The sequence below is a fragment of the Netta rufina genome (genome assembly GCF_964035555.1).
Source record: "Netta rufina genome assembly, chromosome: 1".
Lineage (NCBI taxonomy): Eukaryota > Metazoa > Chordata > Aves > Anseriformes > Anatidae > Netta > Netta rufina.
The window spans coordinates 70,717,249-70,736,717 of record NC_140123.1 but is presented as its reverse complement, the minus strand read 5'-3'; the positions used below and the strand labels follow the sequence as shown (position 1 = coordinate 70,736,717).

At 46.6% G+C, this 19,469-nt stretch overlaps 1 protein-coding gene across 1 annotated transcript; it reads right to left on the bottom strand.

Annotated features, from left to right (window-relative positions):
• Positions 1-13,255: 13,255 nt before the first annotated feature.
• Positions 13,256-18,715, bottom strand: LOC311221858 (regucalcin-like; the record flags this gene model as incomplete). The annotated part of the gene is made up of 6 exons (XM_084305843.1): positions 13,256-13,306; positions 14,442-14,596; positions 14,741-14,872; positions 16,121-16,336; positions 18,047-18,229; positions 18,550-18,715. 6 exons carry the CDS (start codon positions 18,713-18,715, stop codon positions 13,256-13,258), a joined length of 903 nt encoding a protein of 300 aa, XP_084161969.1.
• Between the last annotated feature and the right edge of the window lie 754 nt (positions 18,716-19,469).

The window sequence follows — 19,469 nt, the reverse complement described above, 5'->3', positions numbered from 1 at the left end:
AGACAAGGGAAATGTTTTGATGGATTTTAGAATGACAGAGAGGAGAAAGAAAATCAGAGTTGAATTTTATTAGCAAAAATTTTAACTGAAATTCTTGAACAAGAAAAAAAATATATATATATTTCTCCAGTTTGATCCAGTCCCATTGATGTTAGCTGTGGCTTCAGTGGGCTTGAGGCAAGGTCCAAGCAAAACAATTTTCTTCTCAAACAGAAGCAACTGCTATTTCAATTTCAACATTGCTACACCAGTGTTGACAAGAAAGGTTGGAAAGCCCTAAAAAAACACTGAGTAAAGCTAGGTTAGTTCTGGTCCCACCAGTGTTTTAAAAAAGACTTCCAAGCACCTTAAACAAGTGACTGAAGTCCTTCCAGGTGGTCAACTACAGTGTGAGCCGTGTGCTGTGAGGAGGGGAAGGACCCGAGAAATGATACAAGTTTCCTCAGTGCATGGGACAGACTCTTGCAGCATTCTTGTTACAATGGTGGCCTCCTAGGGGCTCGGGGTCCTCCACAAACACTCATTCCCCCTCCTGACACCCCGCTAGGCAATCCTCTGCTAGTCAGGGAGTGATAAAATAGGGCAGGAGCCGTGTGGAGCTACTGGTTCTTCTTGTCTTTCAGACAGGTAATCAGCTGTGTCCACTGGATCAGCAGACCACAGAAGGCCAGCTAGCACGTGGGGGCACAGCAAAGCTGCTCGTAATATGCTGATAAAAAGAGAGGCTGGAGGGGAAGATAAACAAATCTTTCTCATCAGACCCAAAGCCTGAGAAGATAGGAGGACGAGGAGAAGGAGGCTTTGCTGCTAGAACCCATTCCCTGCGTGGTGAGAAGCCATCTCCCTGGGAACTGGGGAGACACTAGAAAGGATTTCCAGTTACAAGCAATGAATAAGGGAAGCCTGCTCCTCTCATTCCTCCCTTTTCTCAGCTTTGTTTTCTGGTCCTTTTCCTTAAAAATCATCCTTAAGAATTATGGGGACGAGGCAAACTCCTGAGCTCTGGCAACTGCTTTCTCACCACACTCCCCATCCTACACAAATCTCTCTTTCTGATAGCTGGGACAAGTCAGAAAAAAAGGAAAAAAAATAAAAATAAATGACACCCCAATCCCCACAGAAGCTGAACCCACAGGGTAGAGCAACACCTTTCCTCCAAGGAGGCAGCTCTCAGAGCAGCATGAGAGGCAGCAGCTGGGGCAGTAGGGGAGCTGCAGTGTTACAGTGCCCTGCCCACGTCTTTACTGTGTGCAGCTCCTAACGTGGTGGCAGAGTGGGGAGGAGGAGAGACTCTTATGCTTAAATCCATCACAGTGGTGAAGCTGAGAGCAAGTCTTGTGTCCCTGTGATCAGCTGTGAAAACCAGGCACCTGCATCCTCGGGGACAAGTTTCCAGTACCTTTGACACTGGGCAGAGGCTGAAGTGTCTGTGTCTTTGAGCCATCCAGGCCTGAATTCCTGATGCTCTCATTAAGCCTTGATGGCTCTGAGCTTGGATCATTGGGAAAGAACTATGAATATTTTCCTCAAGATTGTCTCCCTCCCACCCCACCACCATGCATTCCTGGTTTGCATGGTCAGCCATAACCACAGCCTGACGTACAGTAAGACCCTTCAGGGGCCATAATTGGGCACCAACATGCCTCACCTATCGACAAGGTGGCAGAGGTCAGACAAACCACATCCTCAGTGCAAAAGCAGCCCTACTCTGTGCCCTGCAAAGCCGTATCTGATGCAGTTGTGTAGACGTGGTGCTCATGTTTGGCCTCAGGACACTTATCATAAGTACCTGGGCGTATGACCACTGCCACTTGGGCAGTGCAGGTGTGGTCTGAAGTGACCTGTAGCAGAGGCTCGCTCTCCAAGGGGACATGAGCAAACAGCACGAGTCCTCCATGCCAGAGGCTGCAGGTGCAGGGCTGGTGGCAGCTGAGCTCAGGCTGCCTGCCTGGGTCAAACGCTGCTAATAATAAAGACTAAGATCTACAACAGAAAAGTGATGTACTACGTAGTTCCAAAAGGACCAGGAAACATGACAAAGCATTTTATCCTTTATTACATTTTTTTTTTACTTTATTACCTAGTAAAAAAAAAAAAAAAAACATAGTGACCTCACCATGGCCTAAAAGTAGCCACTCGCTGGAGGATTGTTTTCCACTGGCACTCGCTGAAAGTTGGTGTCAGGAATGCGGAGCTGAAAAGTCGCACCAGACACACAAGGGCTGCAGCTACCAGGCATTGCTACCTAGGGGATGTTACTAGCACTGCTGAGCACAACGTACAAAATGAGGTGCTGTCTGGCCTCAAAAGCAGATTTGCCAAGCCTCAAAATGCAGCATTAACAAACCAGCTCCTTTCAGAGGCAATGGTACGAAGCCACCAGCATGCACTGGCGGCTCAGCAGCTGCTTGAATGCCACTGGTTGTGTTTCATGAAGGAGACACAAGGAAATACAGAGGAGCTGCTCTAGCAGTGGCCAAACCCCACCTGACTGTCTTTGCTTCCTCCCATGGGTTAATGTCCCACAGCAGTTTTCTTTCTGTTGGACTAAGATGCACTAAGACTTCTTCCACCCTCACCCCCACGCCCTGTAGGACTTTGTACATCTCCCTGCAAGGAAGAAAAATCCACTGCCTGTTATAAGCAAATCAAATCCTACAAAAGATAGTCTGAAGAGTGTCTTTTTGGCAATGGGCTTTTCCATGGATTAAGACTTTTATGACTGCCAAGTTTTGCTGTATAAACCACGTCAGTCTTCCTTGCAGTATCTCCACAGGTATGCCACCCGTAGCGATCGTGACAACGGCAACTAAGCAATTCACAGTAGTCAAGGACAGTAATAAAACTCACTTACAGCAGTATACGAGCACATTTATTACAGCACACATGTTCGGAGCTGCAGGGAGCAAGGACACTTGTGGCAAGTTGCAATGCGAGTTTTTCCTGCTCCCCGGATCCAGGTGAAGAACATGATGGCACACTCACCGTACGCCGTTGCACCCATTAACTGTTTGTACCTGAATAGCCGTGCTGCTGGGATGGGAGAAGTCCCTTCAGCCTGTGGGCTCCACTGGTTTGCTGACCAGAACCGTCAGCTACAAATTGGAAGCCCTCACGCCTGCGCTCCTCGTGTAGCTGCGGGGCAGCACCAGCCAGGAGAGGGGAAAGCAGTGGTCTGAGACACGAATTGCTCTGAGAACACATCCGTAAGGCATTAGGAATATGTAAAACTCCCCCTTCACTCAGCCACCCTGAACTTCCTCATGTTTAAAATGAAAGCGAACATAAAATCCCCCAAATGATTTCAGGCTCGTAGATGTTAGCACGAGATTGAGAAATGCAGTTCTCTTTGCTCTTACAGTCTCTTTCAAGTCCCTTTGTTCTCACAGACAGAGTTTAGGACTCTGTAATTCTGCAGAAAAGTTAAGCTGCCTGAGCACGTCTGTGTGGTGGTCTGTTCTCCTTCTCATTGCCTTGCTGACTGGAGCATGACTCCTCAGGGAGCCAAGGCCAGTGATATTCTTGTGTGAAAATGCTGTGTGCAGCAGAACTGTGTACCTGCAGCTTGCCTTTGCTCAGGTGTCACCTACAGGCTCTGTATACCACCAAGATTTGCCCCGATAGCAAGTGTGGGTGGGCAGGATGTGTGGTTCTCCCAGGTGGGCTCTCTACCAGTGCTTTCACAGAAGAGCCATCCAACAGCAGTGCAAACAGACATCTTACTGCTATCTTAATGGCATGCGTTAGTGGAACCACCCCAACAGCAGAAGTCACCAGCCTGGGGACCTTGGGTACAGGGCCTTGGCGTGATAACCACGGCTAAGCAGAAATATTTGCACAATCTCCAGTTATTTTTTAATCTAACACCTAGGGCAAAATATCGAGCTATTGTCTTGCAAAAGCACAGAGTGATGTCAAAAGCCATAAAATTTCTTACAAGATCTTTCTCAATTCAGGCTAAGAACAAAACAAATGAAAATGTGACTCAGATATTCTGACAGAGCAGCAGCCTCAGCCTTTGGTTCCAGCAGCACAGGAGCAGGCATGTCCCTGCATATTATGCCCCTCACGCCTCAGCTGGGCAGGTTTCCTTCCAAACAAAAGCTCTCTTCGTGAGAAACGAGGACAGGAGGGCCTGTTTCTTACTCCACTCCTCTTCAAAACACATCTCCAAGGGCTAGCCCATGGTCTGCAGCCGCAGCTTCTCTTTAAAATGCAAGCAAACTGAGAAGTCCAAATAAAGTAGGGATTAATTTTATTTATTTTCCCCACAGTTTCTCAGTAGCCCTGGTACTCCCGAGGGAGATTCCTAAACACTGTGCCTCCCCAAGTTGTGCATACAGGCGCCCCCTGGGGAATGAGAGGAATACAGACATCTCCTAAACAGAAAATTCCCAAATTCTCGGTCCTTGTAGGGACAGATGGGGAAGGAAGGCTCCCTGTTACAGAGCAGCCAAAGTTCACATAGCCGTCCCCACTGTCACCGCTCCTTACACACACACTCCTCATTCTCCTGGGGGTATCATGCTCCTTAGCAGCATGTTGATTGCTTCACATGTCAGATCCTGCGTCACCTGGAGTTTCATCCAAGCCAAACTTGGCACGCACCTGGAAAGTGTTCCCACTGCAGGACCAGTGCCAAGCGTCTCTGCTCCAAAGGGGGCAAACTCATCTGACATCCCCACTGGAGCTAGCTGTGCACCACCTCTAGAGGGCAAGTCAACCCATCCCAAACTAAAATCAGATTGACTGCAGGCCCCTCTTTCTCTCCACCAGGCTCCTCTAACACTTATGGCCACTAGCTCCCCTGGCAGGCTGTCTCCAGAGGAGATGAAGCTTGAGTTATGAGGGAGATAATTGGTCAAAGTCTGTGTAGGGTGTTGCAGAGAAAAAGGTTGCTCACCGCAGACCGACAGTGCATGATCAGGCAAAACTGATCACTACCATGGGATCGACACACTACAGGGTGATACAGCAGCGCAAAACAGATCAAAATCAGAGGTGGGCATGTGGTTCCCCAACAGCCACAGTAATGTCAGATCTTGGTGCTTTTCCTTTTCAGGCTGGCTCCGTGCCAGCTGCAGAAGGACAGGCAGGCAATGCCTGGTCCATCACAGAGTCTGCTGCTACAAGAGGAAATCCCCAGATTTTTTGGCACATTTAAAACAGCTGATTGAGATTTTTAGGGAAAATTTAGGAAACCAGCACAGCATGTCATTATGCCCAAGCCCTGTGATTCGATGAAGAGTCCCAGTGTCAGATTTATTGTGGCATGAGCACACAGCTTCAGCATAGACCCAGTTCTGCCTCAGGTCTTGTCTCAGATGTATCATCCATTTTTGAAAGCATTACATTCAGCATTTGGGGGAGATTCAATAAGAAAGCACAATGCCAACAGAGGTCAGTGCATCACCATAACTCAGTCACTCCTCATCTTAGCTAGCAAAAATAGCTCACCTTGTAGATCATGACTTTTTTTTTAAATGGGGGAAGAGATTTAAAAGCTATTTGTATGCAGTATCCTTTAAGAGGAATTGTCCTAGTCACTAGCACATCCTAACAATAATAATAGAAGAACAAAAAAAAAAAAAAAAATAATAATAATAATAATAAAGGAAAGGAAAGGAAAGTACTTCAGTGACCATAGCATTTTTTGGCTTCTCTTCCTCCTCCATCCCTCCACCACACACACAAATTTTTAAAGTAAATGCTGAAAACAAATTAGAAGATTATAAAATTGTCCTGTTTAAATTATTAAAAAAAGGTCACCACCATGGCAGGAAATGCACCTGATGAGCTACTGCTTGCCCTAGGATGCTGTCATTGCATCAGCAAGGAACTGCACACGGAGTCTTGAAATGGTTCAAGCCCTCTGTTAAAGTAAACAGAAGGTTTGCTTTGTTGGGACATCCCTACTGACAGGTTGTAGAAAATAGCGACTCTTTCTCAGTTGCCTGCCTCTTAACAAAAATTAAGAGCAAATTCCTGGGACACTGCCCCTGGCAGCTTCATGCCGAGCTGAGCTCACCTGCACTGACCAAGTGATAGCACTGGCTGAAGCTACTCCCACTGGGCCTTGTGAAGGGGGTGCAAGCATCCAGAGCGGGTGGGAGGAGGATGGAGCCACAGCAGCAGCCGCCAGCACAGGGAAGATGGAGTCCATGGGACTTGTCACCACTTTCCTGGGCACCACTTTTTGCGTTCCCTTCTCTCAGCAGTTACTCCCACAGGTTCTCATTACCAACCCCTACCGCATACCTCATGTTGCCAAAACCCACCAGGTGTTGGCTGGAGCAGGAACCAGCAGATGGAGCTCCTCTGGGGCTCTCCAAATCAGCTAAACCTTTCCTAAGCGATCCTGTTTGCGCCTCAGTTACCCAAGAGCAGAGACGACAGCACTGATCTCTCTCCAGCCCTTCCAGGCAGACGGTGTCTGTGCACCTCTAGCAAGCTTTCCCCAGCAGGGTATCAGCTGTCCTTGGGGCTCTTTACACCCCAGCCTGCCACAACAAACATCACATGCTGCAGGGACGGTCATTTATCACAAGTAAAGAAGCTCCTATCTTCTAGGGAAAACAAACTGAGCCATGGCAGGCTCTGGTATTCACTGACAGAGAGGAATTCAGTGCTGACCCACACAAATCTCTGGAGAACAGAGCTCAGGGAAGGCCTCCGAGCACCAACAAAGTAGAAGTGAACATTGTCACTATTCAGACACAAGCCTGTGCCGTCACTCAGTGACCTCCCAGCTAATTTTTTAACCTCTTGGCCAACACCACCTACACCTGAGAGAGGAATCCAGGTCAGTGAGACACAAAGGTGGGATTCGGCCCGTCCAGTCCCACAGATACCTGCAATGTAGGTGTCTACTGATGTCTGCGCTCACCCAGGTAAGACTGCTTTTGCAATCAAGGAGAGTAAATAATTAAAAGGTGCAACCCTCTAGCTTTGAGAAGACATCTAAAATCCATCTGCTGAGTTACACCCTGGAGCGGGCTGTTTCTCTCGCCAGCACGGTGAAGAATTCATTGATTTCAGAGCCATAACCTTCCATCAAAGAGCACAAATGAGCTCACTGGAGGAGGGGAGGGAGGCCTGGACAAGTCTTGGGCCTGGCAGAAGGGACAAGAGCACACAGCTGTGGCCAGTCCTCCCAGGAGCACTGCCAGAACAGCAGTGAAGCAACCTCACGCTGGAAGACACAATTCCAGGTCCCAAATTGCTCCAGGCCAGAAATAACACAACATTCCCCAAGCCAAGATAGTACAGTCAAGTTTGTTCACAGCACTATATATATATTTTTTTTTTTTTTTTTTGGACAGAGGGAGTAATTTGTGCTGAATCACGGGAAGGGAAGGCGAGGCAAGGCAGGGGAACCCTCTCCAAAGCAGGGTGTGCTGGTGCAGGGGTAGGAGAGGGTAGATGGAGGTTGAAGGGGGACTGAGGTACAGGCACAAAGTGCAGCATAAGGCAAGGAAAGTCCTGCAGAGGATGGAGCAAGCATCTTCAGTTTCCTCTGAGTCATAAGAATCCCTTCAGGTATAAATCTGCCAGCTCAAGCTTTACTTCCAAATTATGGAGCCCACCTGTTCAGTCAAGGATTTATTTACCTGCCAACAACATGTCTGTGTTTTCACATTCATCTTCATTATCACATCAGCTTCCATGTTTTTGTTTTATCTCTTATAACTCTTTTTCTTTCCCTCCTTAAAATCCTCCCAGTGTTTCAACACTGTGATATCAGCTGTCTCCAGAAGATACCACTGTCCTGCCAGGGTATTCACTCATGTCTAGTTTTCTGTAACACTACTTGAGTGCTACTAAACACGGAGTTTAACAGTTTCTTCTTTAAGAAGACAAAGGATGAATTAAAATGAGAAGAACGAGGGTCCTGCATCTCCTCGGAGGTCATCACCGCTCGTGTTTATAGTTCACATGAGTCTCATTTGGGTGCTGGAAGAGAACCAACACCAACTGTTTCAGGTTGGCAATACTGCAACATGCAGCCCAAGCAAAGCCAATAAGCTATTTCTTTCAGCAGCTGAAGTGGTCTCCAGTTCTGGACAAAACAAATTAATCTACAGCTCTTTCTGCCCTTCAGCTGTTCTTTACAGACCACCCAGTTCCTGCTCATACACCTCCTGAGGAGTTGCCTCTCACTCCTGCAGCCATTTTCCCAGTCAGGCCCATCTGCTGAGCAAACCCGCCCAGATCATCCAATATTCCTGTTAATAGTTTATATGGCAAATGACTTCTCATTTTCCAAGAGTGTTTTCAAGTGAATAGTGGATCAAAGTCCAATGTCTCTCCTTTGTAGGCTGTGCATTATCACCCACTCAAATCTCGGTTCTCATTGACACAGCGATAACAGCAAGGAGGTAGCAAAGATCTGAATTCAAGTTGTTTGTCAGTGTGATGCTGATGTGGATATGGAGCATGATAGGGTCAAGGTAAAATAAACTAGCTATGCAAAGCCAGTTTATTTCCCCTGGGCAGCTACCTCTTTGTTCTGTCAAGGACTTACTTACCTGCAGTAGGTGGCACTTAGAGATCTTTTCATTTTAAGCCATTTACTTTGTGTCCATCCCTTTCTCATTAACAAAAAGACAATCTTCAGAGTTTCGCTTTGATACTAAGTGGGTAATCTGAACAATAAACAGATAAACAAAGCTTGCTAGAAAAAAATGATTAAGTCTGCTTATCCAGGTTTAAGAACTGTTTTTCTTCTATTCTGCCAGAGCCCTGGATACAACAGTAAAAGCCAGCAGAGCAAATCAAAGAACCATAGACTCATTAAGGTTGGAAAAGACCTTCAATATCATCTGGTGCAACCACCCCCCTACCACCAATGTCACCCACTAAACCATGTCCCGAAGCACCACATCCAACCTCTCCTTGAACACCCCCAGGGACAGTGATGGCAGCATTTCCCTGGGCAAATCCTACATTACTGCGTTTGCCAGTTGCAGGGCTGTGGGTGCAGCAGCAATGCCAGCATGGCTGTGATGTTTAACCAGCTTCATTTGCACCTAGCTCCATTTACGAATATTTGGAAACCAAAGCTTAGATCAATTAGGTTTCCACAAAGACGTGTCTTTTCAGGCAGGCAAAAAAGGGCATTCCAGCTGTCCACAAAAGCTAGGAAATGTAAGGACCAAAACATCCCCAGCTGAAAGCATGCAAGAGAACTACAATTTACCCAGCTCAGAAACACAGAAAATATTTATAACAGCTTATGAAGGCCAGGATGTGGAGAGCAATCCCTCCCAAGGGAAACCTTGTTGGCAAGCTCTTTTATGTTCTGCCCATGACCCGTGCAGGGGAGATGCCCCATCAGCAGGTGATCCCCGGGCAGGCAGCAGCCTCCCTGCCATGCATCACACCCTGCAGGGCTGACCCACACCAATGCTCCTACTGGGCCACCCAGTAGCCATCTCAGAGATGACAGAGGACTGTAGGTACCATGTTGTTCCCAAAATGCACAAGGTGAATAAACTCAGTCCCATACCTCCCTCCTTCTTGCCTTCATCTTGCTCTTGACTAATGAGGCTGGAGATCAGCCCCACCACAGTTTTCAGTAAACACACTTTTTAGGAAGCAAAATCATAAAACAATAACTTCTGAAATCTGAAAAGTGAAATAGTGAGCCTTTTGGCAACAGAGAGAAATTTGCCCTCAAGATTTTCCTTTTTGGGAGGCCCTGCTGAGCTGAGAGAGATCCCAAAGCCCTCAGAGCTTGGAGTTTGAGAGGCACACATGGTACCTCCCTTCAGAGGTGGGGGAAGGAGAGCAAGAGAATTGCAAACAAGACAGCCTGGCTTGCACGCCCAGGGAAGCTCTAGCAAAAATATCAGAGTAATAAGGTTTTGTCATGTGCATAGTGTTTCAAAACAATCTACTTTTCTTTTCTGGAAGAGCACATAGGCTATTGGACAGACAATTTTGTAAATAATTGGATATTTTTTTATTAAATGAATTGTCTGCATACATTTCCTACTTTTTATTATTATTTTATTAAAGATTAAGACACTTGACTACCCTCCAAACATCCTGCCTTCACATTCCTCTCCAGAGCGGGTAAACAGGAAATCTTGCATAATTGTCCATGTTCCTTATACCAGTCTGGCATAGGCATGGTGCCAGAAGGCATTTAACACCTTTGCTGGTAAGAACCCCCATCAGCCTAATTACTACTGGAATCATAACTGGGGAAACAAACAGCAGCCTGGTGCTTGAGCAAAGGTTAGAATGAGCCAAACATTTTATTTCTCAGTCAAATTGGCTTTGTGCAGCTGCATGGACTCACGTACCCTTCCAGACCAAGGTAGGAGTGAAGCAGAGCAGTGGGCCAAGAACCTTCACCCTGTGTATCCTGCTCGACATTTCCAAACAACTAACCGCAGTTTCCCTGCTGCTCCATGCCTGAGTTATCTGGGGAGATTCTCCTCCTCAGGCATCAAGTTCTTACTCCCTGCTGAAAGTGCTGGGTGTCTGAGAGGTGACTCAAGGCTTTGAGAAGCAGTGGCAGAATGGCCAAATACCCCAGAGAAAGGCACTGAAACGTCTGATGTGGTGAGCAACGAGCACTGTTGAACTCTTTGTAAAATCAGTGTCAGCATTAGGGATCTGAAAACGTATTCTGTGCTGTCCATCTTTCCAGGCAGTACAAAGATACCAAATTCAATTAAAAGACTATATTTCACCAGCTATGTACAGGATAGCTACAGAAATCAAACCTTTCTCTAGAAAGTAACTAAAGAAAACAAGCAAAAGACAGATCAAAATGAACTGATTCAATGAAGAGTTGTTGCACATGCACTAAGCTTTTTCTCAAAACAGCTTCTGGAGCTCCTCCTGAGATCAAGCAGATCTCCACAGGGCTGTATCTTCTGATGGGACAGAATCTGCTGCCCCAGCTTGGATCAAATGGGTCACAATGGTTCAGTGAATCCAGCACAGCTTTGGGTTCTCATTTAAATAACCTCTAAAATACAACTTGAGTTGGGATTTCCATACCGCTGTGGTATAATCAGCTCTTGCTCACAGGATAATGAACTATATAGTTCATGGAGTTGTAGGAGACAAGAATAGTTTGGTCAGGGCCCTGTCCCATGGCACTCTGTTTTCACACAACCATGTCTGTCAGCTTTTTCCAAAGTGCATCTCACTTGCTCACATGTGAGAAGCTCTTTTTGCCCTGCCTGCAGCACGTGCAATAGAAGCAGAGGGAAGAAGTGGACAACTTCACTTCCACCTGATCAGTCTGGACAGGGTTTGGACAGGACCTGGCTCCCTGCAGGGGTGCTGATGCCATTTGGGAAAACCCCGTACTCAGGAGTCCCTTCAACCAAGCCAACAGGGACCCCAACTCCTGGCAGAAGCTATTGGAGTTACAGTGAAAGGTAACATCAAAGGAGAAAACAATCATATCTGACAAATATCGAATGATAGGGAAGAATTCACAGTATGGCACCCAAAATTACTGATGTCTCCCTTCCTTATCTCTCTCTTCCATTTCTGGAGCAAAACTACAAGTTTCTGAAAAATAAACTTCCTTGAAATAGTGATGGCCTATATTAAGGTTAAGGTCTACTCCAGTTGTTAAAATAACTTCAGTGAAAATAATGTCTGAGTGGTGTATGCTTCTGAACAAAGTCTTTAAAATGAGCCGCCTACCAAACTGGCAGAAGTAACTCACTGCACACCTGGACCCAGAGCATTGAAAGTGCCCCATCAACTTCAAGCTTTGCCAAATGATACCTTCCTAATTTCTTCTTGTAACTGGAAGTTTTGTGGGGTTTTGTTTGTTTGTTTGTTTTCGGTTTGGCTTTGGACAGCTCAGACTAGTCCATGGAGAGTTCAATTTTCTATCTGAAAGTTTTGGAAGGAAGAGTTATTTCGATTCACAAACTACAAATAACACTGCCTCTGTTTAAAAGACAAGTGTTTTAAATGCAAAACTTCCTCTTCCCACATCTAGGTAGTGCCTTTAACAGTCTCATTCAGTTCATAACACTTTCGAATGCTGCAATTTTCTTCACTTTTAAGTGTAATCCTATTTTCCAAGAAGCAAGGTTAGGATGAGAGTCTTCTGCATGAATCCTGAGAAGCCAGTGTCAGCTTTGGTGTGGGAAAAAAACCTGCACATCTTCAGCATAGGGAGAAAGGTCAATAAGCCACGTTTGACCTCCTAGAGAAGAAAGAGGAGGTGAGGTGAGGGTAATGCAGCCAGGAACCTGAGCAGGTATACACAGCACTGAAGGCAGGGACAAGGATTTCATACCTGACACTGAACAATACAGACCACAAAGAGACACAAGAAAGCTGACAAAATGTGAGATTACTCTAAGTGGGGATAGAAACTCAGGGTGAAGAGAAGAAAGAGAAAATCTGAAAGGAAAAGAAAAAAAAAGAAGAAGAAGAAGAAAAAGCAGGTAAAGACTTGGAACAGGAGAAGAAGAAATAAGCTGTGCATTCAATAAGAAGATATGGAAAGCAAAGGGAAGTCCATGCCTGTGCCAAATGTGACCTCTGCCAGGTCATTTCTATGGAGCATCAGTTTTTAGTGCCATAGGCCATCCTGGTAGCTCACATCCTGTTTGCATCCAGACTGTGGGTGGTCACCATGTTTTCTGCATTCATGACTGAATGCAGAGCAAAAAAGTCCATAGACACCTTTTAAATATGGCTGCGTATTTTATTTTCAGTGCATAAATGGTGTCCTAAAGACAAGACAAAAATTTGTGACAAAGCAAATGGAAGCAGGCCAGCAAGGATCTAAAATCGGAGCCTGAATACTACAAATAAGTCTGATCACTAAGAAAATACACTGGGGGAAATTCCACAGCAGAGATGCAGTCCAGTTCCAGGCATCACACTCAAAATATGTATTAAAATCTGACATATCATTGCTGCTCTGTCACTGTATCATGACGAGACAAAACGGGAGTCAGGTCTGCTTCAGGAACAACGCAGACACAAAAATCCAGAGCTGGCCATCAGAAAGCTCAAAAGCACCCTAAGCTTGAGCTTGAAGCGTTTTATGTGAAGTCACAAAAAGATATCAAAATGTAACACATTAACTTTACCTCTCCAACCTATCGTATAGCAATATCTTCAATTCCAATCACCTTCGCAAACATGGGTTTAGAAATCCTCACACAGATGAATTCTGTAGTTCATCGGACTTCTTGTCAGAATTACTACAAGATGCAAGCACTTCTCCATTGTTATTTTTTTTATTTAGTGTTAGCGTTCAAGCAGCAAAGAAATTCTGGGGGATCCCTTTAACGCCCAGGCCTGTTATCTGTTAAACAAAGAGAAAAAAAAAGTGAGAGGGAGGGAAGAAGGGAGAGAGGAAAATAGGAAGGAGGGAAGGAAGGAGATAAATCTCTGAGCACAATGGAAACATTCAAATGTACAAAAATATATCATAGCAACCTATCCCTATATCAGGGGTCCCCTGCTTCAAGAAGAACCCAGAAAGAGTCATTACATGGAGTCCTTTGGAAACATTTACCATTAAGATCTTCAAGATTATCAAGCACCACTCATGACTTTTGCTAATTTACACAGTATTTGTGACTGTTACATGTGGTACTTAGCTCTGTGTTATCCAAACAAGCCATAGTAACTTTTAAATTACCTTGCCCGTACAAGACGAATGTGAGTTTTAGAAAATATCAGTTTCCTTTTATAGCTGAAGAACTGAGGAACAGAGATTAAAGAAAAAAAAAAAAAATCAAGGTTCATGATGATCTTTTGGTCTTTAGTTTTCCTGTGACCTCCTAAAATTGTCTGCTTGAAAGATCTATCAGTTCTCAGCCATGGGAAATCTGTTCTGGATGCCCTTTCAGTTAGGAGGTCCCAGATCCCAGATTAGATCCCCGTCCCTCCTGGAACATGTCTTCATCCTATTGCCAAACTGATAATAAAGTTTAATTTTTTTCCATTTCCCTTCACTAACAGTCCAACCCTTTCATGTTATGCTCAATTTTCAGTGACAGTAATTGCTGTTTCAGAGGAGCATTTTATTCTCCCAATTCCTTTTTTGCTAATGGACTGCAAAATGATGAGAGAAAAAAGCTTTGCATTGAAGAACCCTAGACAAAAATATGAGTTATTAATTATTTAAAAGGTAGCACTTAACAGACTAAAAAAATCCCCGAATTTTGGGGATGGGGATGCAACTTTTTGCCCTGGTGAATGTAAGCATTTAACTTTTAAACTAGCAGTCTGTGATGTAAATATTTAGATATCCTGGCACAACTGAAAACTGAGATTTAAGGGAGAGGAATTTCTGAAACTGACAAAATTATAGTAAGAAATAGGAGTGACACCCAGTTCCTCCTTACAGTATATTACAGAATATGCTATACAGACACGCAAGTACAGGTCTGATTAAAAAAAAAAAGGAAAAAAAAAAAATCAACACCCATCACCTTGAAAATCTTTCCTGCGTGAGGCTCCTTGGCAAGGGTGGCGTCGTCCAGACCATCGTAGGCAGACGTCACGTACATCTCTGCATAGTCTTTCCCACCAAAGCAGCAGGAGGTGATCCTCGGCGTCGGCAGCCTCACAGTTTGGATTCTTTTTCCTGCAGGGAAAAAAATAAAAATAAAAATAAAAAAGAGACTGTTTCCCAATTCCCTTTTTGTAGGGAGGAGGCAAACGGGAAATTGCTGTTAGTGAAGGTCGGGCCATGTCCCCACAAACAAGGTGCCACCAGGGCAGGCCTCACCCGTCTCCGGGTCGACACGGATCACTCTCCCGGCGTCGATGCAGGCCACCCAGAGCTTCCCCTCGGCGTCAATGCACATCCCGTCGGGCATCCCCTCCTCCTCCTCCAAGCAGTACACAAGCCTGGGGCAGGCTGCGGGCAGAGGCGCGGAGCTGGGTGACCTGGGCTACCGGTGCCCAGCAGGTCCCCACCCGGCAGCTTCCCTGCTCTTGGCAGCAGGCAAGCTCATGTTCTGTGAGAAAAAATGTGCTGTAAAATTCATATCGTGTCGGCATTTCTGAGCACTCCTGCCCTGTACCAAGGGGCGAGGACCAGAGGCCCTGTCCCCGTGACAAACCTCCCAGGCACAGCCGCTTCTCCTGGGCTGCGGTGCTCATGGCAGTCTTGTTGTGGGCGATGCACCCCACGAATAATGGCATCTCTCCTGGGTATAGATCAAGGACTGGACTTATTTTCATGACCAGCAAAGCCCCCTTTTTTGACTAGACCCAGGAACCATGCTTGGCAGGCTGGGCTGTGGTGCAGGCCCTGCAGTCACCGCACCACCCAAAAATGCAAACACCAGCACTGGGCCAAGCCTGGGGAATGCATCCTCATCAGGATTTTGTATTTGAGAGGGAAAGTTGTGTTATATCTTCTTTGGAAATCTTATCTCCTAAAATCTTAGAGGAGAAAACAGAAATCTGAGTAATTGCAGTTACTTTGTATGGCTTTCACCCATCAATTCACCAGGTTCACACAGATGACAGTACAGGGAAAGGCAGTTCAGCCTCTTAAATTCCTATGGAGCATAACAGGTTGAGACAGCACAAAAATACTCCACACAGTTTTAAAATGACACTACATCAGTTGTGCTCTCACTTGAATTTCCTTTTCGCAGATATTACAATAAAAAAATCTTTGTCCAGAAAATGACTTGAAGAGAAATTTGCCAAACATTTGCAGGCAGCCTTAACTTCAGAATTAAGCTTCAGTCACAATGATTACTTGATTTTTTAAATACATTTCTGTGATATGCACATGCTCATTCTGTATTGACAATTATGAAGCGAATACAGTTGAGGCATTCCAGTAGATGGCACTCAAGAATAAACAGCATCACAGAAGCTAATTCTCGGTATAAAAGGCTTCGTCCCTGCAACTTCTTGGACAGGTCTAAATATGAGCCATCTATCCAGGTGAAAATGCCAAAGCTGAAGGACTGTCAAAAGATGGCTCACCAAATACACCTGCACCATACCTAAATTTGAGAAAAATCATGATCAGCCTGCTGAGAGATACGAGATCTGTCAGATAAATCACAAGATACTACACACCCAGGTCTTGCTGCAGAAAGAGCCATAATGCTACTTGTCACCAAATTTAGAAAAGTGCATGTACCGATCTTTCCAGTGTGCACATCATAGCTGAAGGCATGCACAGCGTATGCCAGGCTGTCGATGTGAAAGAAGGTCCTGTGGTCCAGGGACCAGTCCAGACCATTGGAGATGTCCACCTGGTCTAACTGTTTTATTACCGAAAGATCAGGGAAAAGAGTATAGAGAGCCCCTTGTCGTCTCGCTCGGACCCCCGGCGCTGTCTCTTCTGCCATCGTACCTGAAAAGAAAGCAGGAGTGTTGATTAAGAAGCAGCTTGCTCCCACAGGAGTGACTTCCTCATGCTCCATCAGAAACCTTTAACTTTTAATAAGAAATCCTAGCACCAGATATTGTTGTTATGCTCTTTAAGCTTTCATGGTATGTCCTGCTATTCATTTGATAGTGAATGCCTCCTTACAATAGCATGTATTTCCCAAGCTGTCTAAAATAGGAAGAAAAATATCTCCATCCCAAGGTGACAAAAAAATCTCCATCCCCAGTGACAAAGCAGCTGAGCTATGGAGCCACTGCAAGGACAGAGACCTTGCAGAAATGGGCCTGGAGATGTCCTACACACCCGAGGATGGCAAAGATCCCACAGGAAACAGCAGGATGATAGAAGAGGAGCAAAATGCCCTCTTCATGGCAGTGAGAACGGGACTAAATGGTGCTGTAAGACTGGTGAGGTGGAGACAAGGAGCAGTCCAGGAGAAGCTGCCCCTGGGGAAGTGATCCTGGCCAAGAACAGGGCGAGTTTCTGCATCTCCGTGTGGTTTCAGTCGTAGGCACCAAAGACAAAGAAAGCCACAAGACGCCAAGTGCTGAGGTTTTGCTCACAATGAGAGGAAGCAAGGATGTAGGCAAGTATCATATGCTCTTGTTGTTGCTATTTATAGGCTACTTTTATTATTTAGATGGGCTGTGACCTTAAAATACAGGTGCTGTAAATCACAAGTGAAGAACAACAGAGGTGAGATAATATTTTTAATTAATTTATGCCTCAGTGTTGCATTCGTTATTTAATTTCTGTTTCACTCTTATAGAAGTGAATCTTACAGATTCACCCTTCTCCAAGGAGAGAGCTCTGAAATATATTAAGACCCCTAGAGGGAACATTTACATTTTCTTTCAGTTGGGGCAATCTGTTTCTATTGGTCTCCCATTTTATAAGGTTTCTTGAGTTTGTTTTACAGCATTTGGCCAAAACTGCTGTTGAAATCATTGATCTGTCACACACAGCTAGGAACAGGTATACAAAGAGGTGTACTTTATCTTCTCTCCTATTCTCATTCTAGTGACACGTGAGCCCTAAAGCACAACCAGAAGCCAAACAAATTTGCTGATTTTGGCAAATTTGAAATAAGAGGATGTGGCTGGCTGGCAGGGCCATTTTCACTCACATCAGTTGCTCCCTGCTCCCAGCGTGGATAGGAGGAAAACCTCAGGGGTCCCTATCTGCACTGCAGCCAGTGGCAACAGCCCCACTTGCTCTGCCAGCACCTTTTCCTATGGGCTGAGCAGTGCTTGCATTTGAAGGCTGCGAGCCTCAGCACCTGCTTTGGTCTAGGAGCCACATCCTCCTCTGCACCTCCAGAAACCTTCCCACCCAGGTAAGCCCTTTGATGGCTTTCCTCTGCCTGCACAGGCAGACTTTTGGGAAACACCATCTACTAAGTAGAAGCGGAGCCTTCCTGCCTGGTGGCCCTTCTGGGCAGCCTCTGCCCTCATCTAGATCAAAGGATCCAGCACCACTTGTCCGCCTCTCCTGGGTGACTGGAGGCTGAAGCAGCAGCCGAGCACACTACTCACACGATGGCTTGCACTGGCGGCAGTGGGTTTTGTGGGGAATTCAACAAAGGAATCAAGAACCTGGAATAAAGTGCACTGTGTACAACACACCCTCGTTAGTTCCTCTTTGCTCTGGGGAAAATTTCTGCCGGTGACTTACCAGCAAAAAACCTCCCCTTTGGATCCACTTTCCCATCATTGAATCTGTTGTTGGGTTTATCCTGCTCGAGCTCGAGGATGGTGGTGACCACCTGGGTGTCCCAGTCCAGAAAGGCAAACCGTTTCCCCAGGGTGATGGCGTAGCCCCCGCACTGCCGCAGTGCCACCGAGCCGACGCGGGCATCTGCAGGAAAGAGGGATGTGAGACGATGGGCATCTCTGGGGCCAGCAGTGGGCCCTACCCCACCCCACCTCATTGAGGACTTGATCAGGGCATCCCTGGCCCAGGAAAGGCCGAGCTGAAGCCAACAGAGCAAGGCCAACGTTTCTGCAGATGTCTGTAACATCCTCCCCTGAGGAGCGCAGCTCACCATCTCTGTGTTCTCCATCTCTCTCCCCGTTCTGTGCAGACACAGCCCTTAGGACCACACCTTTTCCCCTGCAGACCTGGATCAGACTCACGAGGCGGAGCAGCGAATGGCCCTGAAGACAGCGGCCCCTTACCCACAGCCACGCTCTGCACCTCGCCGGTGGCCGCGCTCCAGCGGCAGACTTTCTGGGAGTTAATGTCGACGTAGACGAGCGCGTCCTCCCGTTCCTCCCAGACCGGGCACTCTCCCATCCTGTTCTTCTCCTTCACCACGGGTTCAATTCTGATGGAGGAGCACATGGCCTGAGGGGAAGAGAGTCAGTAACAGACTGCGTGAAAAGCTCTCGCTCTGGGGAAGTTTGTAATGACAACGCTTAGAAGTGGGATTTGTGAATGGCAAAGCCCCCAAATCCCACAAAATGGAGTGATTTAGGAGGCCCTCGTGACATCTCTGTGGCCTCTCATCCTACCCTAGCACCTCCTGGGCTGGGACTGGGCTCAGGAAGCCAAGGCTCCTCCTGAGCAAACTTCTCCCAGGTGAGAAGTGCCAGGGAAAGCCCAGAAGACTGCAGGACGGGACGTGGGCAGGAGCTGGGCATGCTTGGGGGAAGCCTCATCGCAGAGGAGAGAAGTTCTGCCTCATCAACGCAGATGTGCTAATTATGCTCTGTACAATGCCACCTGCAGGCTGCCAGCGCTGTGGAGCTCCCACCCTGGGTCCCCGCTCCCACAGAGGGCTGGTCCCTCCCCAGGATCCTTTCCAAAAATCCGTCTTGTTTGCATCCCTCTGCCCCACATCACCCCATATTGCTTCCTCGGGGCTTGGCCGCTGCCTGGCGCTGGCCCCACCTGCGATTTGAGCAATAACTTCCACAACTCAGCTGTTACAAAACAAAAGGGGCCCCGGTGGCTCCCTCATTCAGCGCTGATGGAGACGCCGCCGCTGCACCCGCCCACCAGAGATGGGAGAGATTCCCTGGGAGCCAGCCAGTTCCTGACACCATGTTCTTCCTACAGCTTGCTGCCTCAGTGCAGGCGTTGTTTCCCAGCAGGT